This window comes from Chelonus insularis, unplaced genomic scaffold (assembly GCF_013357705.1).
Source record: "Chelonus insularis isolate UGA/USDA-ARS -01 unplaced genomic scaffold, ASM1335770v1 contig_493_pilon, whole genome shotgun sequence".
NCBI classification, from domain to species: Eukaryota; Metazoa; Arthropoda; class Insecta; order Hymenoptera; family Braconidae; genus Chelonus; species Chelonus insularis.
In genome coordinates this window covers 35,123-60,020 of record NW_023276609.1, presented here as the reverse complement: position 1 = coordinate 60,020, position 24,898 = coordinate 35,123, and the positions used below count along the sequence as shown (strand labels likewise).

The 24,898-nt window shown below is 35.0% G+C and overlaps 5 protein-coding genes across 12 annotated transcripts; 2 read left to right on the top strand and 3 right to left on the bottom strand.

Annotated features, from left to right (window-relative positions):
* Nucleotides 1-859: 859 nt before the first annotated feature.
* On the bottom strand, nucleotides 860-14,495 carry osa (trithorax group protein osa). Of its 6 annotated transcripts, none has more exons than XM_035088350.1 (19): nucleotides 13,406-14,495; nucleotides 13,104-13,226; nucleotides 12,682-12,888; nucleotides 12,540-12,596; nucleotides 8,896-9,028; nucleotides 8,699-8,794; nucleotides 8,287-8,612; nucleotides 7,508-8,060; nucleotides 7,216-7,406; nucleotides 6,990-7,031; nucleotides 6,132-6,320; nucleotides 5,047-5,266; nucleotides 4,774-4,965; nucleotides 4,524-4,683; nucleotides 4,179-4,437; nucleotides 3,920-4,085; nucleotides 3,505-3,839; nucleotides 3,147-3,386; nucleotides 860-3,063 (listed from the first exon to the last, which is right to left on the bottom strand). In XM_035088350.1, exons 1-19 carry the CDS (start codon nucleotides 14,231-14,233, stop codon nucleotides 1,063-1,065), a joined length of 6,318 nt encoding a protein of 2,105 aa, XP_034944241.1. In that variant the 5' UTR covers nucleotides 14,234-14,495; the 3' UTR covers nucleotides 860-1,062. The 6 variants fall into 6 exon arrangements, with proteins under 6 accessions (XP_034944241.1, XP_034944239.1, XP_034944244.1 ...); XM_035088348.1 differs by having other exon boundaries at nucleotides 6,123-6,320; nucleotides 13,406-14,494; XM_035088353.1 differs by having other exon boundaries at nucleotides 4,774-4,950; nucleotides 13,406-14,494.
* A 5-nt stretch (nucleotides 14,496-14,500) lies between these two features.
* Sse (separase) lies at nucleotides 14,501-17,610 on the top strand. Its single transcript, XM_035088360.1, is given in 9 exon segments — nucleotides 14,501-14,950; nucleotides 15,029-15,178; nucleotides 15,180-15,246; nucleotides 15,344-15,618; nucleotides 15,694-15,830; nucleotides 15,902-16,115; nucleotides 16,199-16,823; nucleotides 16,894-17,045; nucleotides 17,474-17,610. Coding segments are annotated over 8 exon segments (1,827 nt in total). The 5' UTR covers nucleotides 14,501-14,743; the 3' UTR covers nucleotides 17,474-17,610.
* On the bottom strand, nucleotides 17,379-19,773 carry Gmppb (GDP-mannose pyrophosphorylase B). 2 transcript variants are annotated; one of them, XM_035088357.1, is made up of 5 exons: nucleotides 19,642-19,773; nucleotides 18,718-18,906; nucleotides 18,086-18,641; nucleotides 17,732-17,963; nucleotides 17,379-17,662 (listed from the first exon to the last, which is right to left on the bottom strand). In XM_035088357.1, exons 2-5 carry the CDS (start codon nucleotides 18,868-18,870, stop codon nucleotides 17,494-17,496), a joined length of 1,110 nt encoding a protein of 369 aa, XP_034944248.1. In that variant the 5' UTR covers nucleotides 18,871-18,906; nucleotides 19,642-19,773; the 3' UTR covers nucleotides 17,379-17,493. The 2 variants fall into 2 exon arrangements, with proteins under 2 accessions (XP_034944248.1, XP_034944247.1); XM_035088356.1 differs by lacking the exon at nucleotides 19,642-19,773 and adding an exon at nucleotides 19,118-19,275.
* Cog2 (conserved oligomeric Golgi complex subunit 2) lies at nucleotides 19,280-22,123 on the top strand. Its single transcript, XM_035088355.1, has 2 exons — nucleotides 19,280-19,688; nucleotides 19,758-22,123. The coding sequence occupies exons 1-2, from the start codon at nucleotides 19,617-19,619 to the stop codon at nucleotides 21,804-21,806; spliced, it is 2,121 nt and encodes a 706-aa protein (XP_034944246.1). The 5' UTR covers nucleotides 19,280-19,616; the 3' UTR covers nucleotides 21,807-22,123.
* Nucleotides 21,907-24,762, bottom strand: alphaSnap (Alpha-soluble NSF attachment protein). 2 transcript variants are annotated; one of them, XR_004690704.1, is made up of 6 exons: nucleotides 24,504-24,762; nucleotides 23,874-24,067; nucleotides 23,509-23,774; nucleotides 23,261-23,434; nucleotides 22,116-23,189; nucleotides 21,907-22,035 (listed from the first exon to the last, which is right to left on the bottom strand). XR_004690704.1 is itself a non-coding variant. In XM_035088358.1 (5 exons), exons 1-5 carry the CDS (start codon nucleotides 24,593-24,595, stop codon nucleotides 23,040-23,042), a joined length of 876 nt encoding a protein of 291 aa, XP_034944249.1. In that variant the 5' UTR covers nucleotides 24,596-24,762; the 3' UTR covers nucleotides 21,915-23,039. The 2 variants fall into 2 exon arrangements, 1 of the variants encoding a protein (XP_034944249.1); XM_035088358.1 differs by having other exon boundaries at nucleotides 21,915-23,189.
* Between the last annotated feature and the right edge of the window lie 136 nt (nucleotides 24,763-24,898).

Here is a 24,898-nt window from a genome sequence, read left to right as displayed (position 1 = left end):
CACGTTTATTTTCGCACTGCTTAATGCAACTGCAAAATTGAATAAGATTCAATGGAAGTGTATGTTATCTACAAAATATCTTAATTACTCGCTAATTACAGCACAAAAACATGCAAATATAAAAATTTGCATTATATCATTGTAATATTTATAATAATCGTCATGCTGACGTTTACATTTCATTTCACCTCATATTTTTCTTTCATTACTACTCAATATTAATCATCATCATCATCATCATCTACATGATCTTCTCAACCATCATGCTCACGTATTAAATCATCAAAATTCATTAATTCATTTCTTCAAGTTGCACCATCAGTTCACCGTGACAATTTGTTGATATTTATGCATGAAAGTGTGTATTTATTTCATTTTATATATTATATTATTATTAATATTATTATAATTATTATGCATACGCTGTTTTTTTTCTTTTCAAGTCTCTTCATTAACTATGAAATATCTTACACTATCGATATTACTTCAATTTCACAAATGTAAGGTATACAAATGATGGAATGTCACACCGATTTGTATACCTAACACGCTAACACCGATAATTAGCATTTAATTTTATAATAATAATTATTATTCATTTTTTCATCATTTATCATTTTTATTTTTTTACTTTTGTAACTCAATATAAAACTACAACTGCACTTCCAAACGCGAAGGAATTGTAGAAATTTTTATCATTTCACTTTTTTCACTTGTATAGTTTATTTCAAATAAGGGACATTCTTTAATATGAAAGAGAACTCTTTTCTTTCATCACAAAACATAGGTCATGGGGAGGAGGGGGTAGGGGGCACGTTTTATCACTCTGTTTATTAAACTCACTTTCTTTTACTATTCATTTTCAATATTTGAAAGTCCTTCGCTTTCTCATTTCACTACACGCGAGCACATCTTCATGTCTATTTGTCCATAATATAACCCGTGTAAAACGTGAACGCGTTTTTATTTACTTGTGTTCTTTTTTTTTTGTTTTTTTTTGTTTTTTTCGTCTTATAACTCATTCATATTTAATTCATTTTTTAAACCCACATTTTTTATCAGTTACGTACCCCTGGAGCACTGGTACAACACACGCGCAACAATAGCAGCTACTTGCTGATCGAGTATTTGACTCATAACAAGTGCTAAAAGACGCGATTCATGTTGTAACAATAGTGTCCTATTATCCGGATGCCTTGCTAAATTAAGAAGAGTTCCAGCAGCTCGTCTAAGCATATCGAGACTTGTACCCATTGATTCTGGATTATCCCTGAGGGCAACTAGTCCATGTTGATTAGCAACACCTAAAGCGCTTGTCTCTGCTTGCTCAATGAATGCCACGAGGAGAGCAACACACGGTGTTTGAAGAGCAATCGTTCGCGCAACTCCACTGTCTGCTGCTGACAGGAAATGAAGCAAATTAACACCAAACTCTCGAAGTACTTGTTCTTCACTTCGACAGAGCAACCTCGTTAGAACAGAACAAAGTCGCTGAAGTCTAGAGTATGGTGGTGTAGCAACTACGAGGTCTACATTGCTTTCAGTGACGCAGAGTTTACAAAGTGCCTCGAGGGCTAATCTTTGTGGTGATAATGAGCTACTGCAGTTGACAGTAGGGAATGGATCTTGACCGTGAGCCGCAGGACAAACTGCCCAATGCAGAAGTCCATCTAAAACCGGCCGAGATATTTCCTCAGGATGTTGACTCAGATCTGTGTATCCAGCGATATTTGCTGCCATTACAAGAACATTTTCTCGTATGTGATAAAGAAAATCCCACCACCATTCACTTTCACCTTGAAGACTACTACAAGAATCTGAAAAATCAGCATCTTCTTCACGATCATAATTTCTTGTTTTCTGCGTCCTTGCTGGATGTTCATGATGCAAGAGGAGAAGTTTTCCCAGTAAACTAAGGAAAGTTACGTTCTTTGCAAATTCAGCTTCATTACCAGGGATGAAAGTTAAATTACGAAGTATCGTTGAAAGACAAACGCAACGCCGTGCCAAACTGTCCTGGCTCTCGGTAACAAGATAAAGACTTGCTTCATCTCTTGAATAACTTTCATCTTCGTAATCACTTAATCGTTTTCGCTTAAGAGTACCAGCTGGATCTTTTATCTTTAATCTTGGTCCCTCTTTCTTCTCCTCCTCTGTTGTTGATGACGTCGTTGTTTGCGTCGCTGACCTCGTTGTTTCATCTTCAGGTTCATTATCTGGTTGTTCTAGTTTTAAATCTCGTTTCTCTGATTCAAACGTACTTGCAGAATCACTGAGACCATTGGGAGTGGGAAACGAATCATCATCAGATTTCGAAAATACAATATGTTCTCCCATATTATTGTTTGGTTTATTTTCCGATTCACAATCTCTTTTCGATCCATCATTCTTTTTCTCAAAAAGTTCTCTTGTTAAATCATTCATTTCAACCGGTTCCTTTTTTATCCTTGATAAAACATCACTTAGTGTTTTCGTCTTTTTCTTTTTCTCAGATTGTTGTTGTTGTTTACGTTCACCATTTTCCCTGAGTTTGTCAATTGGCTCAACAGGTTTATTTGGAGAGTCTAAAATTTCCGGTGCTTCTGATTTTCCGTCATCTTTTACTTCTGTATGTTCTACCTCTTTCTGCAAAAGTGGTGGTTTTTCATCTCTTAAATGCCTTGCAAATGGAGCCATTCCAATCTCCGATTGGAAACACGTTATAATGTACTTGGTATCATCTGGATCAACTTGCCAAGGTTCACCCTCTGGTTCAATATCAACATGATCCCACGGTCGACGACTATCCAACACAAATATATCATCATCACGAGGCACCATTTTAACTGGTCGACCGCGTCTTGAGAGGAAGGTATAATTCGAGGTAGTAAGTAACTTAGTACGATCTTCAGCATCAATAGGACGTGTCACTGCACCGAGATCAACCTCAGGACTATCAGCATTTTTGTCACAACGATCTTCTTCCGATATTGGTGATTCAAACATATCGGATAGTGAACGTGAAAAATGCTCAAGTAATACATCCAGAAGCCCAGGAAGATTTGTCAAACCAAAGTAATTTACCTAAACACAGAAAATATTATTAATTTCAATTTCAAAAATAATATAATATTTATAATAATTTATGATAAAATGATTATACTTACCGAACTGTCATCAAACAGAAGAATATTGAGAACATCAAGTGCCCAACAACTTTCTGCAAGAAGCCCAGAGCGCAGTGCCATCATAATTCTCCAAGCTTCAACTGGTGCGACGTCAGCACGTGTAAGTTTACGTTTTTTATACAATAGTGGTGTAACAGCTTCTACGCTGTCGGGTGGGAATGTCATTTCTCTTTTAGGTGCTGACTGCTGATTAATTACTGGATTCATACTTAATTGGCTCTGAGATTAAAAAACATTTAAAAAAATAATATTATACATTAATTAATAATCCGTCCATTAAATATAAATTATTTAAGTAATATAAATAAAAATAAAAATGCAAAAAAGTAACACCAACCAGTAACGTAGCCCTCACCTGATGCGAGCCAGGTGGCGGGTAAAGAGATGACGGTTGATGTGAATAACGATTGTCCCATGGTGGAGGTGGTGCATGAGGCATTGCATTTATACTTGGTTGAGAAGACGGCCTAGCAGGTTGTTGACTAGCCCATTGTGGACTACTATTATTCATGCTACCAACAACTGGACTGCCAGTATTAGTAGGTACAGGTGGTGGTTGTGTAAGTGGTGGTTGAGGTTGTTGTGGTGATGGTGGTGGAGGTTGTTGGCTAGGATAAGGTACCCTGTTATTCGTACTCCCGGTATTATACTGGTTTGTAGCTCCTGGCCACCCTAAATAATTAACAAACCAATTATTCATTATTCATCCAATAATTTACATCTAATAACATAAGTTTTACATCTCAATTCACCTGGATAAGATGGTCGTTGCTGATTATATTGAGGATACTGCTGATCTTTGGCAAAATCGGGATGTCGCCTTGGTTGCGTTGGACCTGGTGGAGGAGGTGGCATGTTTTTATTCGATGCACCACCAGCGGGATACATCTGATTTCCAACAGGTGCTCCATATCCACTCTAAGTAACAGAATAATTAATGAGTTGATTCATAGACTTGAGAAAGTAGGATATATTAAAACTTTTAATTAATTTAGAAAATCAATCAGTTACTTGTTCTTGTCTATAATAATCTTGCGGACACGAATACGTCGGATTAACCGGCGACTGAGAAGGTGAAGAGGGTTGACTTGTAGACGGTGGTTGAGGAGGGGTTACTACATGGCTTTGCGTTGCAGTAGGATAATTACTGCTTCTAACAACAGGCGTAGAGCCAGCAGGATAACCACTAGGTTGTTGTCCTCCACCATATCTATTATACATATCTTGACCTCCAGCACTATTTGGTGGAATGTTTCCGCCAGGGTAGCCCCTATAATTGAATTCAATTTATTAGTATGACATTTCTCATAGTGAGTTGAGTATCAATAGACATTGAGACGTAAGATAATACGGTACCTGTCAGCATCCGGCACGTACGGAGGATAATGTGAGCGCGGTGTATACGGCTGATTAAACTCCCCCTGCTGACCCATCGAAGGAGCTTGCGGTCGTATATATTGGTCTTGAGGATAATTCTGGTATGAGCCCGCGTTCTGGTAATTTCCCTGTTGCATTCCTGAAACATACGATAAATCAAATTAATTATGCACGTCAATAATGACCAACTGTGGAATTGAAATCAAAAGGTCAAACAACAAATACATACCTTGATGAGGAGAAGGTGCGCTACTTTGACTTGGTGGCCTGGGTGGTGGTGGAGTATATTCTGATGGTGGGCCACCTTGATTTCCACCCTGATAGTTACCTTGATAATTCCCGTAACCATCCATAGACGCACTACTAGATCCAGCTGCTGGGAAAGAATCTTGAGAATTAGAAGAACCTGTGGAAGAATGTGCTAATCATGAATAATGATGATACAAATGATTGACATACTTCAAGGTATTTAAAAAAAATGGATAATCCAATTGATCTTTACCTGGTGATGGAACTGAAGCTGTGCTTTTAGCACTTTTCTTTTTAGAACCCGCTTCGACTTGATTGATAATTGGTTGAGGATCAACTCCACCTCGATCAAAATGACATTCGTATGTTAACAGATGTTTTGTATAATGTTTACGTAATGTATAAGCTGCGCTACTACTCGCACCGATTCCCAGAAGACCTGCTATATCCTTCCACGTTTTGTTTTTCGTAACCTATGAGAAATATTTAAAAGTTTTTTTATAATTAATGTAAATCTTAATCGGATCAAAAACAAATTTTTGAGTCAAGACAGTAAAACACAATTTCTAAATTTTTACAACATAAAAAAAAATTTATTCAATCTTTTTTTTTTTTATTCATCGCTTCTCTTCTCAAAGCGATCAGTAAACGTTGGCTTTGTGAATAATTTTAATTAAAGTTTTTGACAAGAACAAAATTGAAAAATTATTTGCCTTTATTCTTTCAATTTTCATTGTCTTCAAAACTTTGAATAAAAAAAAATATATATATAGATCACAAAGTTACGAAATATTTATTCTCCATGCAACACAGCTGAAGAAAAGAAATGCTAGATATTGTCTAAATAGATTACCGTCATCACATTTGATATAATAATTTTTTTATCTTCTTCTCAATAATAGAATAATTCCATTTAGCACCCAGGGTTCGTAGGTGTCACGGTGTATCCAAACACCTTGAACGATTACTTTAAGAAAATTATGTTAAGCATTTTTTCTTAATCTTCAAAAAAATTTTGAATTTGTATCAAATTTTTTCGTATTAACATTTAGCTCTTCTTTCAGTTTATATTTTTGCAATTAAAATAAGACTCAACAAAACGTGACTAAATAAAAAACCATGCACAAACGTGCGACAACAATTAAAAAAAAAGCGCGTCAAGACATCTCTAAGGCAGACAATGCTTCACAAGGAGCAACAAGTCAACTAAGAGATGCCTTGAATAATTACATCGAGCAATAGAGAAAAAACAACATTTTACAAAATAAAAAACACAGATTAGAGAAAAAAACATTAAGACACCGAGGGCTAGATGGAACTACACTGCACCTTGCATACCTCCATGAAGCCCCCCCTGTCCTTCACGTAGAGGTAAAGACGAAATAGATCGAGGGGGTTCTTGGAGATGGTAGGACAACTGGTTATTGGTGTTCTTCGTTCTTCCATAAATGCCACTAGTTTATCAAGCCAATTTCGTCGTTCTATCGTGTCATCCATTTCATACAGTTTCGCCAAACTGTCAGGTTTCTGTAATAGATATATTAAAAAATCAATAACAGAGTTAAAAACTACGAAAAAAATACAAAAATGTTTGCTTTAATTTAATTGCATTGGAGAGAAACCAGTCTATATAAAATGTCTATTTGTTCAATTTTAAAAGGATTAAAAATAAAAAAAGATAGTTGAAAAAAATAGAGCAAACATACATAAAAACAATAATAAATACTTGTATTGTTTGGTTTATTTATATTCCATTTGTTGGTCGTGTTTTTAGTGAATAAAAGAAAAAAATCATAAAGCAAATATTAACAGGATGCTTGAAACAGGAAATGCAAGACATAAGCGAAAGAGAAGTGAAACTACGTCGTGCATATGATCCAAAGCAACGTGTCATCGATTATGCGAAGCTACTTGTATACACTGTCGTTAGTTATCGTATGATAGTTTGTCGTAATATGAAGCTACGTTTGATGAAGTTAAAAAAGAATATAATAAAGTAATGTCTTAACGTCTTTGTTCTTTTTTGTTAAGATAATGTTTGATATTATAGTGTGCGGTTTTATATTAGAAAAATGAAATTTAATATTTAGCGATTAATATTTGTTCAGGTTACTATTGGATTATTTGTGTAATCTAAAGCTTTAGAAGCATTGACAACGATTATTTATATTTCTATTGTAGAAAATAAAGAATAACCTTAGATCTGTACGGGTCTTGAGGCACATGACTGTTAAACACCTGTAAAACATGAAAACATTGATAATCCATTCAGTCTAAAACGATGTTTTTTTGTAACCGATATATAATGTAAATATTTTGTTTCTTGCAATTAAGTCAATAATCATGTGAAAGACTATAAGACATGCTTTAAACAAATATACTTGAAAAAACTCGGTACTTAAATAATGTTAAAAAAACATACAGGGCTGGCTGGTGTACGAGGCCAACTGGGGCTATTGATGTCTGGATATTCTTCATGAATAGAATTGATACTAGCAGCTCCGGGTGACGGTACCGTACTCTGTGGTGTCGTTGGGTGACTGTGATAGGCGCTTATCATATCCTTGCGAGTCTTTGGCGTAAATGCTGGATCCTCGCCGGATGCTACGGACACTAATGATTATTACGTATTGATTCTCGAGGAGGGTATGATGAATTACACAAATAAACCAGTTGAAAACAGTGTTACAGCACTGTTATAGCTGTCCACTTACCTGCCGACGCATTTGATAAAGTGGACTGTTGCGAGCCCTCGTCAATTGATGTACCATCAGGACCGGTCGTAATAACTGATGTAACGGTACCACTCGACGTTGATGTCACATTGATTGCTGTGGTGCCTGATGCAGTGGTAGTAATCCCACTATCATTGGATGACTCTGCCGCAAGATCTGCAGAGCCGTGACTTGTGGGCGTGGGCGCTGGGGCTGGATGTGAATTAGGAGTAGTGCTTGGTGGTGGCATCGGACTACCTTCGTGATTTAGTGGTGGTGTTGCTGCCGGTGGATGTGCATGACCCATCGGAGCATTTGGTGGTCCGGGTGGTGGAGGTGGAGGTGGTGGTCCAGGTTGATTACTAATATGATTTGGTGAAGGAGGTGGTGGACCCATTGAACTCGTTGGCGGACCCATATTACCAATACCACTGCCCATTCCTGGTGCATTCGGTGGTGGTACTAATCCTGCACCACCTGTCGAACCATATCCTTGAGGAGGTCCTGGACTTGGGGGCATTCCCGGTGGCACACTATTGAAGCCCATTTTATGCTGAAAATAATTTTTTTTCTTTATTAATTATTAAAGTGAATTTATTATTTTTTTTTTTTTTAATTATTTTATCAACTTAAATTAGAAGACAAAATAAAAATCATTAATTTATTAAACAATTGACATAAATAATTTTAACATTCATTTATTATGAACGAAAAAGGAACAAAAATACAATTGATAAGTAATATAAATGATCATAATTATTAATTGATGAATTACTTACCGGATAAGATGGATATTGCACCATGTTGTTGGGCCTAGTGGGTTGATACTGATTATTTGGAGGTGGCTGTGAATTTGTTGGTGGTGGATATCCTTGTGGAAATTGCATATGAGGCCGTGGTGGTGGATAACCACCCGGTCCTTGAGAAGAATAGCCACCGGGTTGACCACCTGTTCCACCACTCCCTGCGTATCCCATTCCTCCTCCCATAGGACCCATTCCACCCAATCCTGTTGGTCCAGGACCCGAAGGTACACCAGGCCCACTACTATTTAATTTGTAGCCATGCATATGGGGTGATGGCCCTAACGGTTGTTGATAACCTCCTGTTAATAAGAATTTAATGATTAAATCATAAAAAGAACATTTATTTATGTTATCCTATTTTAGTAAATTATAAGGATGATATTACCTTGAGTAGCCATTGGAGAGTGACTCATTCGCGCTGGGCCGCTACCATCCGACTGGCTGCTCGACGGACGAGGAGGCATCTGAACGTTTTGTTGGCCTATAAACATTATGTATAAAAATGATTAGTAAACTATCATAATATGAGAATACTTTACTAAATAATAATTGATCGTATTATATAATGAAATCGTTACATACCAACGGCAGGGGACATTGACCGAGAACCAGTAGATCCAGTAGGTGAAGGGGTAGGTCTCATCCCCTGGGAATTTGGAGTTCCTGGACCGGCGGGTCCATTCGAACTGTCATTACTATTTTGACCAGAAAGCTCCTATGATGAAAATAAAATAATATTAATTAGGACAATTATTGAATTATCTTGTTAACATAATTGATGACATTATTATTCAATGTTTAGTAACAATTTTAACGGTTATTACATAAAATAATATTTTTTTAAACAATTACTAACTCACACTCGAGAAAATGTTCTAACTATGTCTCGTGACTAGTAGAAAATTTTTGAGTAAACGCAAGTATACACGTTATCTCTCATATACATCGGCTTGAAGAGCTTACGACGTCAGGTTAGGTTACGACAATCGCATTATGCCTGACTCTGGGCGGCAAGTAAACTATCCAACATGGTTATACTCCAAAACACATTTGCAAACACTTAATTGTCGGTAAAAATGGTATTTAAACGATGAAAAAAGTAAAAATAGTTGGTTACACAATTGATTGAATGATTTTAGAAGTCTCTTGTTGGACTACAAAATGGCAACGACGTGTTGTCCTGTGCCTGAGGCACAGCCACAGCCGTTGGCGCTCAGACTCTGTCTTTCGAGTTAGTCTTTTACACTTTCTTTCTTCCTTTTCTCACTCTTCCCGACTCGATAACCTCGTTGAAAATTACCTCATCGATAATCGGCGCAATGTGTCTCCTTACTGCAGCACTAACTCATGTCGTCGTCGCTTCAATATTCTTCTTTCCTTTACTCTACTCTTCTCCCTCCGTTGGGTATGCTAGTTGTATCGTCTCTCTTACACACAGTTACTGTCTCTATCACTCTCTTCACTCACTTACTCGCTCACTCTTGCTCTCTTTTTCTGGCTTAACTCAATTGACTCCTCGACGACGTGGGGACACGAAAACAGCAGCTCGAGACGATGTCGTACGCCATCGAGGTAACATCTTGACAACGACCAAAAACTGAAGAAAAAGTAAATGAGGATAAACGAAGGCAAATAACCGTGTGCACGCGACACTGACACGGACCAATAATACGCATCTTTCGTTCCCTCGCCTCGTGAACGCGTGTCCTCGAGTGACGCGATTCTCTTGATGAAAAACTTTTAGGGACAAAACAGAGAAGAAGAATAGGAAGAATAAAGGCACAGCCCACCGGTCGCGCACACGCGAAAACAAGAGTCTTCTTTTTCTCTCACTCTCGCCTTTTCATTCCTAATATATTTTTTTTCTCTCTCTCTCTCTTTCTCTCTTTTCCTTGCACTCACTCTACTCCTCTTTTCACAATTTTCGTTTACTCCGTTGCTTCCTCCACGTCGTTTTGTCGTCGACAACTAGCCACGGGTGTGTTCTTCCTTGACATTCCGCTATCGTCGCAGTCGCCGCCCGTATTCCCTCTCTTGGTTGTCTCTTTTCTGCCTTTACTCTCTACAATATAATACATACACGCTCACTTCACTTCAAAGCACATACAATCGTGCGATAGAGGCAAGGAATTGCTGTTTGCTGCAACATACAGAGATACTAAATCAGCAGCGGCACCACCACCAGGGAGCAGCCACGCATGGTAGTGCATCGATGGTTCGATACTCCAAGTACACAGGACCAAACACAAACCACTGTTCACTACGCCACGTCGTAAACTCACTGTGCAATCTAAAAATTCAAATGCTTTTCAATTCTGTGTTACGTGATTTTAATACCCTGCGGGATCAAGGATCGTTTGGAAAAATTTACGATGCGCAAACGTTTTTTCCTTGCTTCCTCTACTAGCTTTTATGCTTCACTCGTCATTTTTCTATCTTCCTCACGCTGCTGTTTTCATCTCTATCATTCAATCCCCATCTTCCTTTATCTGTCTTTTTCTCTCTTTAACACTAACGAGACTTCTAAACCGTCGAGTTTCAGAACTGGCATTGGTGCTTATGTGAGGGCGTTCGTGTTTGTGGCGCGGCAAGCGTTCGTGCAGCCTCGTTCATCTTCGAACATTATCGTCATTGAAACGTGGTGGGGCGCCATTTTAGAAAAGCGCGCCAAAGTTTCAAATGTTTGTCAACAGTCAATCAGATGAATCATACAAAAAGAATGATTATTTCATGCTATGAATAGAAGTCAATGATCTAGATAGTAGATAATAATCTCATAATTAATTAAAAAAACTATATATATATATATATATATATATATAATGTTCAGAACATTTACAGTTGAATAAACCAAAATGGAACATGAGATTCATGATTGACCAATTTTTCTATTGCTAAAGATAAAGTTAAATAAGCGTTGAATATCACCACGATGTAATTTAGAGAAGGATTATTAAAGCATTGAATTGTCAAAAGGTATTTTTATATCACTGAGTTTCCATTGAAAAAAAGAATGTGTTAATTAGGTAATTTTAGTGACTTGTTGAAAAGACTGACGTAAAAAACGATATTCTCGTGAATAGAACAAAAACTCAAATAAAAACCAATCACTGCGGGGGTCGTTCCATATTACCCGTGGTCCAAAAAATCGATGCGAAAATCATTGTTGAAACCCGCGCGTTAGCAAAAGAGCCGTGCAAGCGAGACAGGATGACAGGCGGGTAGGATAGGAAACGTGGTACTGAGTGTGCTCAAATAATACCGCTCAGAGAGCAAGCAAGCAATCGAAAAAGTAGGAGAGACAGAGAGAATGGTATCCCTCGAGCAACGAAACACCGACTCCCCTTGATTCTCTACAATTTCAGTTAGTGCAGAGCACGCACTCATGTTTTGCCGGTCTCATTCCATCTTTGTCTACCCAACCGCCATTTCGTTTTCCCCTACCGGCGTTATCCCTCTCCACGATACCCTCTCCTAACCGGCTTCGTCAATCCGCTCATGTGCAACGAGAAGAACGGAGGGAAGGCGCTAATATCTGGGGCTCCGGCGGCCGCGCAACTCGCACCCTAATCGAACTATACAAGTCCCTTATGCTCCCCTCCGCCCGGTTAACGGCGTGGTCGGTGCCCCACCATCATCCCTAGACCAACCACCGCGCTGCCACCACTAGAAAATTCTCGTCGACGTCGTCTCCGTCGCCATCACCACCTCCATGAGTTACACAACCACTACCATTTCACCCTGTTGTCTATCTCCTTTTTATCTTCTCTCTTACTCTTCCTCTCGGAATCTGCGTACTCCACTGCAAACTTCACACACTGACAATCGTCATGAGCTCTCGACGACCGCTCCCACCGTTGCAACGCCATTCTCTTCTTTCAAAATCCACAGTATGCTTGTTCATCTTCGTCTTCAACGTCATACTAGCCTTCACAATCTTCTTGTTTTCTTCTTTCTTTATTCTCATCCCTTAATCTCACTTTTCTCTTTGCACTTCATCGTCGTCCACGCGCGAAACAACATACCTTCAAACGGACATTAGGATTGAAAGGATCAGACGGTTATGTGGAGCATGAAGAAACTTTTTGTCAGAAAATACTTGCAGAATTATCACTACTCCTGAGTCTTGTTACGCCTCACTAATCTATATTCCTTTTTTTTATATCTATAGTTATTTTTATTAAAAAATATATACTACGAATGATATTGCAATAAAAACAACTTACCCCAGAATCTATTCCTTGAGTATTTGGAGTCGTCGATCGTTGTATGTTATGATAATTCTAGAATGTAAATAAAAAAATGAACATCAATCATCCTGTCGTTTTTATCTGTATCTATATTTATTATTTTTTTCCTTGTCATTACCTGTTGTTGTCCACCAGGTTGTGGCTGTGGTGAAGCAGACGGTGGTGGTGCAGGCGATTGCGAGAGTGCCCTTTGCGGTGATTGACTTGAAGAATTAACCTGATTTGGTGGTGGAGGTGGTGCATTAGGTGGTCCCGCTTGATTCCAACCTCGTTGTTCTGGGTATAAAGTTGGAGGGTGACCCGCTTGTGCGGCATACGAATTTATCTAAAAGTCATTTGCAAGTTTTACATTAGAAAAATGTTTCTCACATTTTGGCTAACATATTAAAGTAAAAAATTTAAGTAATTTGACTTTTATCGAGTGCAAACGCATTCTTGTCAACGAATATAATTGTTTCAAAGTTCAGTAATATCCTTCAAGTTATTTTAGAATTAAAAAGTCTTAATGACAATGTTGATAATTGAATAAATATAACTCACTTGATGGTGCCCATAAGGAGAATGAGATCTTGCTGGTGATGGATAACGTGCCGTATACGGTTGATACGGCATTGGAGTTGGTGAACTAGGACCACCTGGTCCGGGATGTAATCTTGGAGAACCCTGTAAAAACATAAAAAATAATGAGAAAAAAAAAATTTAATATAAATATAAAAAACAAAACAAAAGACTAATAAACAATCTTTTTACAGTAATATGAAAATGAATATTAATTTATGAATGAAAATTTTAGTCGTATTGATGTTTGTTTTCCAAAACAAAAATATTTAAACATCAATTACCGTTTGTGGAGGTCTTTGACCAGGTTGAGGATATACAGGTGGTACAACTGGTGGTCTTTGCATTGGCCAAGGTTGTTGATAAGACTCTGGACCTATTCCAGGATAATTGGCATGAAACCTATGTACTGAAGTAGTGGCTTGCAGCAGTTGATTGAGTGTAGGTGTAGGTCCAGTGGCTTGAGATATACTTTGGCCCGATAAAAATCTTGGTTGGCCAGGAAAACCTCCTGGACCAGGTCCAATGTGTGCTAATCTCGGTTCCATTTTTGATACCGAGTAATGATCCTCCATATCAGGATGATGTGGTCTTTCACTTTCATTGTGTGGTGGTTTTGAGTGGTAATCTAACTGCTGTTTTGAAGAATACTCCGTAGGCGGTTTGCCTGGATAGTCGGAGGATTGTTTGTTGGAAAACTCGTTAGGTTTAGCATACTCATCAGAGTAGTCTCGAGGCACGTTTGGCCCTCCGCCGTAGGGATGTCCCGGGTGTCCTGGATGACCGGGTATTTCGTGGGGCTCTGGCTTGGCACTCGTTTCCTGAGGGTTCTGTATGACCTCCCGGGGTGACTTGACCTCACCAGCGGTGTGTCCACCAATGTCCTCACGATATTGACTCATCTCGAAACCTGAGTCGCCGTCCCCGCGATTCACATACTTGAGCAGCTGGGCCGCGCCCCGGGTTACCTTTTCGGCCGGCTCTTGATCCAGCTGCTGTTTTACACTAACACTCGCACTATTCCCACTTAATTGTGCTCTTTTCTGGGCGCATTTCACACTATCGTTCAACTTTACATCGTTTTGTTGGCTCTCCGTTTGCGTCGCAGCCATGTTCTCCCATCACGGAGCCATCATCGTCTCGTAAACTAGCCAATAGCGGGTCCTCGTGCCCCGCGTACGATTTGCGTTTCTCCTTATCGAAATTCTGATTGGTTGATGTTTGAGGATCTTGCTAAACTCTATCAACCGCATTCTCCGTCTTGAATAAACCGATGATGGGCCACGATTATCTTGGCCCTTTTCACTTCATTCGTTATAATCGTTGTACCAAAAAACTAACTTACGAACGTCAAAAGTAGCGTCGCACGGTATACGCCATCTTGTGGTTAGACAACTCCCATTGATTGTTTAATTTCACAGACGAGAAACTTGACGACTTTTTTTTGATGGCGTCGCGACAGGAAACTACTGACTGCGCTCTCTTTACATCTATCTTTGAAATTCAAGTTTCCTTTCTTATTTATTTTTTTTATGTTCAACACAATAAGCGTTATTTCTTTAATTTGAATCATTGTACTAATGTTATTTTAATTGTTGTTCTATGAAAAGTCACATAACGATATGCATAATCAGAAATTTGTTTATCGTATTTTAACGGACTGTACACCAACTAGTGATTTTAAGGATAATTATAAATCATTATTAAGAAACACGAATCTCGATAATTTAACAGATGATTTAGAAAAACATATAAACCATCCTAATGTAAATAAATGCAGTCTTCATTACACAACTTTAAATAAATTATTAGCATCTATTCTACTCGCGGTAAGATGATTTGTAACGTTTTTTATTTCGTTGATATTAATGTTCTATTTTTATTTATTATGCTTTATTTTATTACAGAAAGGTGAAGAAGTCAAAGCTATTAATCGTTTAACAGAAGCTCATGCTGTTATTCATAGGCGTCAAGTAGAATTTAGGTATAAAAAATGTGAGTTAAGACAACAATTTAATCTTGCAGCCAAAGATTTTGGAGTTAATCCCGATTATATGGTCTTTCGATGTCAATAGTATTAATGGCCCTAATTCATTAAAGAGTAAACTTGAAGAATTGCCACCAGGTATTTATTTACTTAATATTTATATTATTTATTATATTTTTAATATATATATTCCTCGAATTGCATTCATTCATCTTGTTAAATTTTTTTAAAACAGAATGGTACATGGTTCAACTGACGATTCCTTATGAACAATCAAATAAATATGGAACTAAATCTGTTACTCATCAATTACACATTACTATTATGCCCACTGGTAAAAATGAAATAGATCCATTTTGTATTACTTTACCAAAACCTAATACAAATATGTACGATATATGTAAAATAGTTAAAGAACTTTTAGAACGAAATAAAACGGAATTAAATACAGAATACAAGTCTCAGGTGTTATATTGGAAAATGAGAGAAAAACAGAATAAAGCAATGGAGGTATATTAATGAAATTACTTAGAATCATTTTAGTGATTGGTTAATTTATAAACTTTTATAATTATTTGTTATTAGACTGCTGTAACAGAGATGGAAAAGACTTGGTTACGAGAATGGAGAATATTGTTAATAGCAGATTTATTAAATCCATCAGAAATTGTTGATGATATTCACCGAATGATTGATAAACTTTTAGATGATGATCCTACTGGGTACATAATATTTTTTTTATATTTTCACATGAATTTAAAAAATAAATATTCACGATAATTAATTTTCAGAGTAAAATTGTCTCCGAAACAAAATGGCTTCTAAAAAAAATTGCCACGTGTTCATTTTGTTTAGACAAAAATGAAATTTCACGAGCAGTGCAATATGTCCTTCCAAAACATTCAAAATTGGTAAAAAATATTGAATTGTCTATTCAAGGAAGACAAAAAGAAATCGCCACATTAGAAACAATGAAAAGAAAAATATTGGTATTGGTGATAGATGAAGTAAATTTTGTTTTTTTAGTAATGTAAAAAATTGTTTATCATGTTATTAATTATTTATTTTAAAATTGCATATATTGTTTCAGAATATGGATTATCTTCCAATAGAAAAAATGACAATCTTATCAAGGCAACCAGTCACTAGGTTTTCCTGTGTTCAATTAGCTTATGCAATGTTTAAAGAACATGAAAGTACGATAGTAGATGGATGCAAAATAATAACATTAGATGAAACAGAAGGAACGTTTATAGTGAATCCTAGTAATAACTTACCAAAAATGGAAAAACGTTTAAAATTATTCATGAATTATTGGTTACCAAAGTGGAAAGGTGTATACAATGAGAAACCTGATGAAGAAACATTCTCTAATGCCTTAACAAATCATAATGCATTGATGTATAGCGGTCATGGAAGTGGTATTCAGTATTTTCCCGGAGAAGACATTGAAAGGCTTCGAGTTAAAGCAACTGCTCTACTGTTTGGTTGCAGTAGTATAAAACTTTTGCCAGTAGGTGGAAAGTTTCCACCTAACGGAGTATGTAATCAATATTTAACAGCTTGTAGTCCTTGTGTTCTGGGAATGTTATGGGAAGTCACTGATGGAGATACAGATAAAATGACGGTATCTTTTATGAGCACTTGGATACCATCGTCAGCACCTAGACCTTGGACTTGTGTTGATCTCGAATTGTGGTGTCAAGGTACCATGAGTAAGTATTGATTCTTCATAATATAAAATTTCTAAGATTTTATTAATTCAATGTAAGAAATATATTCTAGAGTTTAAAAAACCTTCTGAAATTACCGAAAAAACACCATCTTATGAACCAGAATTATTACGAGCTTTCGCCCAAGCCAAAGAATGTTGTACCCAATATATGACTGCAGCAGCTGCTGTAGTTCGAGGTTTACCAGTCAAATTAAAATACTAGGTAAGTATCTTTATTATATACACTCTGATAACTGTAATTTAGAGAAAAATTAAACTGAAATCAATTTAAAAAATTCTTTTGTAACCAATAATGATCGTTACTTTTTTTTTTACAATATTTGAATTCTAAGAATATTATTTGAAAAAAAAATTGGCATGATTGACTCGAATTAAAAAATATTATTATTATCACGATATTACCTTTTTTTCTTAAATTATGCACTCTGAATTTAATAGAAAAAATATTACAAAACAAACAGTTTGTTTATATAAGTATATTAATCATAAGAATAATCATATAAATTTTATAATTATCTAAAATATTATTGTACTTTATGCCAGCCGTATTTTTATACATATGAAAAGTAATTTAATATCTCTAATTTTATTTCAAATATTTGAAATAAACATAGATTTTATGTTTTTCAGAATTTATAGATAAAAAATTGTCACATGATAATCTGTGGTTCAGGAACCGATGAAGCAATACTCTTATGTGGCAAAACTTGTCCGCCATTGATGTATAGCTCATCTTTAACAATAACATCTTCACCAAGAACTGTAATTCCTTCCATTCGAACCCATCTTCCTACTACGCTTCGCCATCCGACAATACATCTAGATCAACAATAATTTTATTACATATTTATACTACAAATTATGGAACTATCCGATAAAAAGGCTTACCCATCTAGCCATGCATGTTCTTTTATTGTTGAAGACTGAAGAAGCGTTGAACGTTTGATACAACAACCATCAGCTAAGGTAACTCCAGGTCCTATCGTAACATTAGGGCCTATTCTACAGTCTTTGCCAATTATGGCTGTAGGATCAACCAATACATTGCCTACAACTCCTTCTCCCGAGTAAAGTTTTTCTGGAGACTTTTGTCTCAGTGATGCAAGATATAAACACATTCCTAAAAACAATTTTTTGCATGTCAAATTCCTAAATTAAATTAATTAAATGATGTAAATATATTTTTTATTTTTATACGATGAAAATCTATTTAATTATTCTATAAATAAAAGTATTTTTCACCTGTTAAAAAGTCTTTAGGTTGACCAACATCCATCCAGAAACCTGGAAGTTCCATAGCAAATAACTGTCCATCTGATGCCATTTCAGGAAATACTTCTTTTTCAATACTGGTTGGTCTTAATTCTATCCTATTCAACACGCTTGGATTTAAAATATATATACCAGCATTAATTTTATTCGAAACAAATTCCTGCGGTTTTTCAATAAAACTTTCAATTTTTCCATCGTCTCCATACACAACTACTCCATACTTTGATGGTTCCTCCACTTTTGTCACAACTATCGTGCCTTCTCGTTTATGTGATTTATGGAACTGAAGAAGTTGTTTGAATGGAAAATCACAAATAATATCGGAATTTAGTACATAAAATGGCTCATCACTTGTTGTTAATATTTGACGTGCAAGTGCTAGCGGTCCAGCAGTTCCTAGAGGTTCGCTTTCATGAGAAAAAATCAAACTGACACCAAGTTTCGCCGCTTCAGCAGTAAGCTCTTTTTCCATTTGCTCAGCACGATATGATACAGCAAGAATAATTTCTGTTACATTTGATTCCACCTAAATAAAAAATTGAGTTATTCTAATAAATACTAATTATTATTGTTTATCAAATATTCATAGATTTCATTTTTACCAATGCTTCAATTTGATGCATAAGCATAGGTTTATTAGCGAATTCCACAAGTGGTTTTGGTCTACTAAGAGTCAAAGGCCTCAGTCTAGTTCCATATCCTCCAACAAGAATTAAAGCACGAAGGGTGCCCATTTTTTGGCGTTTTTCTGGCATATCTTTCTTTTAAAAACTGATGACAATTAACACATACTGAAAAATATAAAAACTTACTTCATATAATTTTAGCTAAGAATCATATCATAGAGGAATATAAATAATAAAAAGATATTTTTTAATGATATTTTAATGTGATCTGTATCTTTTATCTTTTGTTCTGACGTAATTTATTAATTATTCAAGATAAAGAGAATAGTAAAAATATTTAAACAGACTAAATGAATGACTTGAATAGTAAACTAACCTTTGACAAGAATTACTCTAAAGATAATTTACAAAAAATTTTTTCGGTGTATTAAATGATGCTGCTAAAAGTTGCCACGCGTAATTCTAACACTACTTGTTCTATTGATGATTTTCATTGACATGACACTTGCCACGTAAGTCTAGCCGATAAGTCATCATGTGTTTACAAATGGTAAGCACAAAGTGTACTAAATTCCGAAGAAGTTATATCTCTTTCTTATGATGTCACGTATTAAATATCATACTAAAATATTAATGGTGTCAGAAAAAGGCTCGTGAAGAATAAATATTATTAATATAATGTAATTGTTTAGGACTTGATTAGAAAATCTAGAATAAATAAAATATATCTTTTGATTTTTCAATATTTATAAATACCACAAAGAGGTTAGTTTATGACAAGTCAATTCTACTTATGAAAAAATAAAATATTTATCCAGCCTAAATAATTTTTATTTAACAATTATCAAATAAAATTTTTTAACCAATAAACAAAAATGTCTGATAATAATTTTACTTTACCATCGGCTCCGAAAGATTTGTGTTTCAAAGCTGAAGACTTTATAGCGGTAATTATCTTTGATACAATATAGTTTATATATTTCCAATTATTTATACCAATTTTATTATTTTTTCAGTCGGACTTTGATGTTGATAACTTCTTGCATGAACACAGAAAAAATGCATCACTGGAAACGATGCGAGACGATCTGGGTGTTTATTTGAAAATTTTAAGATCAGCGATGATTGAACTTATTAATAAAGATTATGCAGATTTCGTGAATTTATCTAAAGATCTCATTGGTTTAGACAAAGTAATTGATCAATTACAAACCCCATTAGGACAATTGAGGGAAGAAGTAATGCAGATTTGTCAAACTTTAAATGCTGCAACAACAGAAATGGCTAATGGCTTAGAAGAACATCGAAAAATTCGTGAAATGAAACAATGCATGCATAGTTTAGGTCGAGTTTATAAATCTGTAGCAAAATTGAGATCAATATTACAGTTGCATTCTCTTAAATTAGACATCTTAGAGCGTGCAGCAACTGAATTTAACCAGCTAAGGTTTCATATGACAAAATGTAAAAAACATATTTCACAAGAATTGAATAATAATTGTGAAGAATTGGAAAAACAACTGATGGATTGTCTTGCGTCACAACTATTAAATATCAAAAAGTCTGATATTGACAGTCTCACCTGTTGTCTTAGAATTTATGTAACGCTAGATAAAATCGAAGAAGCAGAAAATTTAGTCAGAAAAAAAATTGTGTCACCTTTAATTGACGATATCATCATAGAGAAAAATATTAATGAGAGTACTGGATTACATGAACTTTATTTAAAACTTTTAAATATTTTAGATGTTGAACTAAAGCCACTCTTAGAAGTTACTTCTCAGCCTGATAAAGGCTCTAGAAAGAATTTTAATTTTTTAGTCAATAGCTTTTGGACAGATGTTGAAGAAAAAATTGAACTTCGTTTAAAGATGATCTTTGCTCCAGGAAATCCTGATTTATTTTATCAGAGATATACTGAGTCCTTGAATTTTATTCTTAATCTTGAAGATAAGTGCAGTGATGCTGAAATCCTTTCCCAGTTGCAGAATCATCCACTTTTTATACAATTTCTCAAAAAGTGGAATTTACCGGTTTACTTTCAAATTCGTTTCCAAGAGATTGCTGGATCTGTGGAGCATGTTCTTTATCATCCAGTGTCACCTGCATCTATAAAACATGTTTCGACGAGTATCGAAGCTCAGAGTCATAATGTATTTTCTTTAAATACCACAGAAAAAACGTGGGAATGCCTTTTACGGATTTGGTCAGATGGAATATTTCTACCACAATTGATTCATCAATTTTGGAAATTAAATCTTCAAATACTATCAAGGTATCGGACCTGGATAGTTAATGCATTAAAGCAGTCGTGGTCAACTGCTCCGAAAACAACTATTACAAGCAATAACATTATCGAACCTGAAACTCCAAGTAGAACAGAATTTCTGGTTTGTTTATATATTGATGTGGAGAAACTTTCAATTTTAGTACCAACTATTATAACTCTTGCCATCTCAAAACTTACTAATGTAAAACCGATCATTCCAAACATCTTAACAGAATCATTGAATGATGCAACAACAAATTTAAAGTCTGCTTTACCATTAATTACAGAACAAATTGTTCAAGAGCTTTTAGTAAAAAGTTCTCCAAATCTAAAACAAGTCAGTGACATTCCTCGACTCTTCCGACGTACGATGAGAGACCGACCTACTCAACCATGTGCTTATATGAAAAATGCTTTAACAGTTCTCGTAGACTTCCATACAACATACTTGAAAATAGTTCCCGAAGCTGTTAATCATTGGCTCTCATTGACTTTATCTTCCTTGAGTGAACAGTATTTTTCCTCAGTCAAAAACCTTCTTGAATCTGTCCAGAAAACAGAAGAAAGCTTGAGAAGATTGAAAAAAATCCGTGATAAATCATCTGGAACTACTCAGACTGATGTTCAAGGAATAAGTGACGATGAGAAAATTAGAATACAGCTGGAAATAGATGTGTTGGCATTCGCAGATGCAATTAAAGAACTTGGTGTCGATTCTTCAAAGATCGAACATTTAAAAGAATTGATAGAGATGGTTGAGATAGCTGTAAAATTAAAGAGCGAGTCTAAACTATAAACTTAAATAATAATTGTAAATAGATTTGTAAATACTGTTAAAATTTTATTGATATTCGGTTAATTGTGGATATGAATGAATAATAATCAACCATAACAAATTTCAGAATCGAATTGATAATTAATAATTTTATTATTCGCTCCGATACATGCATACGTTTGTCTGCTGTCGTGTGTACGAGTGTGGTACATAATAAGTGGCATGTAATAATTTCACGTGGATGTCAAACCTACGATTAATTAATTTAGTTAATTAATTATTCAATGAATATGTTATTATGTAATTATAGATTATAGCCACAAAATTTACCTTTCTAAGAATAAAAATTTTACTTTACGAAGTTTGTAAATGTGATTGTTATTCCTCCTCTTTATGAAATGATAAGCTCAATATTTTAAAACGTTGATAGATATATTTTTTTGTATTTTTTTTCGATTTTTTTTCACTTCCTACTAATCAAATAGCTGAGTTTATTGGAATTATATTCCCCTAATATATTCTTCCGCACTTAATTATTATTATTATATTATTATTATTATTATTATTATATTTTATTAATTATGGTAATAATATTAATTCATAACAATATTTGCATAACAAACAAAGTAATAATTAGTGTTAAAAAACCATTAATTTTTAACAGATTATGTCTGTCAATGAAAATACTTTTTTTATGTAATTAATTTTCATTAAATGGATGCTAAAAATTTTTATGTTATAACTGATGGAATGAACAATTACATAAAATAAAATTTTACAATGGAATAATGTAGAAGTAACACAATAAATAGAGATTATTATAAATATTTTTAAACCATAATATATCATAATTCACAAAAATGTACATTAAAAAAACAATATTGTATCCTCCTTTCTTGGTATTCTTTATAAATTAATATATTCGGTTTTTTATAATAATAAAAGAGTTATTTTATTTCCAATATCGATTGCATCGACCTAGCTAGATTGTTTAGCTAATTGACTACTGCTTGTTAAGCACTCACCGAAAATTTGCAGTCTGTTAAAGAGTTTTATAACTCAATAACGTCGAAATTGATATTATTGTTGAAGATGAAAGTTAAACGAATGGATTTTGTATTTGAACAAAGCCTCCGATTTAGTTTATATTACGAGTGATATTAGAAGCCTAATTTTAAACAAGGAAGAATACACACGGGGCAGGAGGAAGAATATTAATGATATAATGCACTGATCAATTATCACTACCACTAATCAGCGGAGATCAGGGTTATCATTAATTTGTTTCTTGATGCGAAGCAATATCGTCGTGTACCATTGATCTAGTCTTGATATTGAATCGTATTCCTTCACAGTCTCTGTAAAACCTTCAACGTTTTGTTCTTCCAAGTGTTCGATTAATGTCTAAAAGTAAATAAAAATAATATTTTATTAAAAAAGATGATATTTGATTTAATTAAAGTCAAGGCTTATACCTTTATCAACTTGTATTCTCTAGAATCTTGGAATGCTGGATATTGTTCGTTATATCGTTCAATAGCATGCTGGGCATTGAGAGCATCTACACACAAGTTACAAAGCGCTGCCCTGAAGAAATATTCTTTTGCACTATATTTAAGCAATGGACTTTCCAATGATGACATTGCCACCTGTAAGATAGAGAAGAATTAATTTAAAATATTTTTCCTTGTTAATAATTACTCTTTTTGAATTGATGATATACCTGTTCATAAATCTGGATGGCTTTTTCATAATTTTTAAGCTGTGCTGCATATTGAGCTACTTTAAGAAGGCATTTATTGGCAGATGAGATGCTCTCTTCGCCTTTGAAATAGTCAGCTGCTTGTTCGTAATGATGAACAGCACGTTCTAAATCAACTGCTTCACTTTCATACATTTCAGCTATACTTTGATGATGTTTAGCAGCCATCGTAAATCTTCCCATGTCAGTATAAATCTCAATAGCTTTTGAAAGGCAATTCGCCGCTTCTAAAAAAAAATATATATATATATATATATATATATTTCGTTACAGATTACTGATAAGGGTTCTTTAAAATGGATTTAGCCAGATAATGTTGAAACTACCATTTGCATCAGTCTTCTTATAGCAGTTGGCTGCATCAACATAGTTTGTAGCAGCATCATGTTTACTACCAGCTTTAGCGTGGAGTGTTGCTGCTTCACAAAAGGCATTTCCAGCATTGCCCCACTTTTTAGCCATCTTGAACAGATTTGCTGCTCGTTGATAACATTCTACTGCTTCGTCCACCTTTGATGAGCTATTATCAAAAGAAATATATATTCTGTATTTCTATTTTACAATTCCAATGAGAAAAGTAATGATGGATGGGGTCAATTGAAGCAGAAAAGTAGAACAGGAGTCGAAGTATAGTAATAAAGTTTTCTCCACGTGTGTATTAATTTTATGTCAAAAAAACAATCTTTCAATACCAATTGTTTACTTGACAAGTGTCATGCGCGCTTGCGTGTACACAATCATACAATCCATAGACAGTCCAATACACATTAGAAGTCATTATCATAAAGGACATATTTTTGCTAACCATTAAAATGAATGAAGAAGAAAGGAAAAAAAAAATGAAAGGATTTCATTATAATCAGTGACTCATTAATGATAAAAATGTGGTAACATGACTCAATATGATGAACGAGTGTCAAACCAATCGGCGCACTTGAGTAAATCGATATACTTACCCAAAGAGAGAACTAAAGAGTCCTTTTGATGAACTGAGTTTTTTCTCGGCTTCAGCCATTAGCTGTAAAGCTTTCTGCTCATTATCTGCCATTCTTGGAAACTTTTCTTAATAACAAACCACTTTATGAATTTACGAATAACGCTTTACACTTCTATGATGATCTTTATTTTGATGAATCCTATTAACAATATTGTCAATGCATACACACTGATCCACACCACGAAAGAAGCAAACGCAATTGAAGAGAGGAATAGAATAAGAAAGAGAGAGAGAGATGATGAGTCTAGAGTCCCTAGTCATCGCAACGCCATTTTACCTGTACAACGCAAGAGCGATTAGAACCCGCAGTTATTCAAAAATTAAGTTATTCTATTTTATTTTATTCCTTTTACA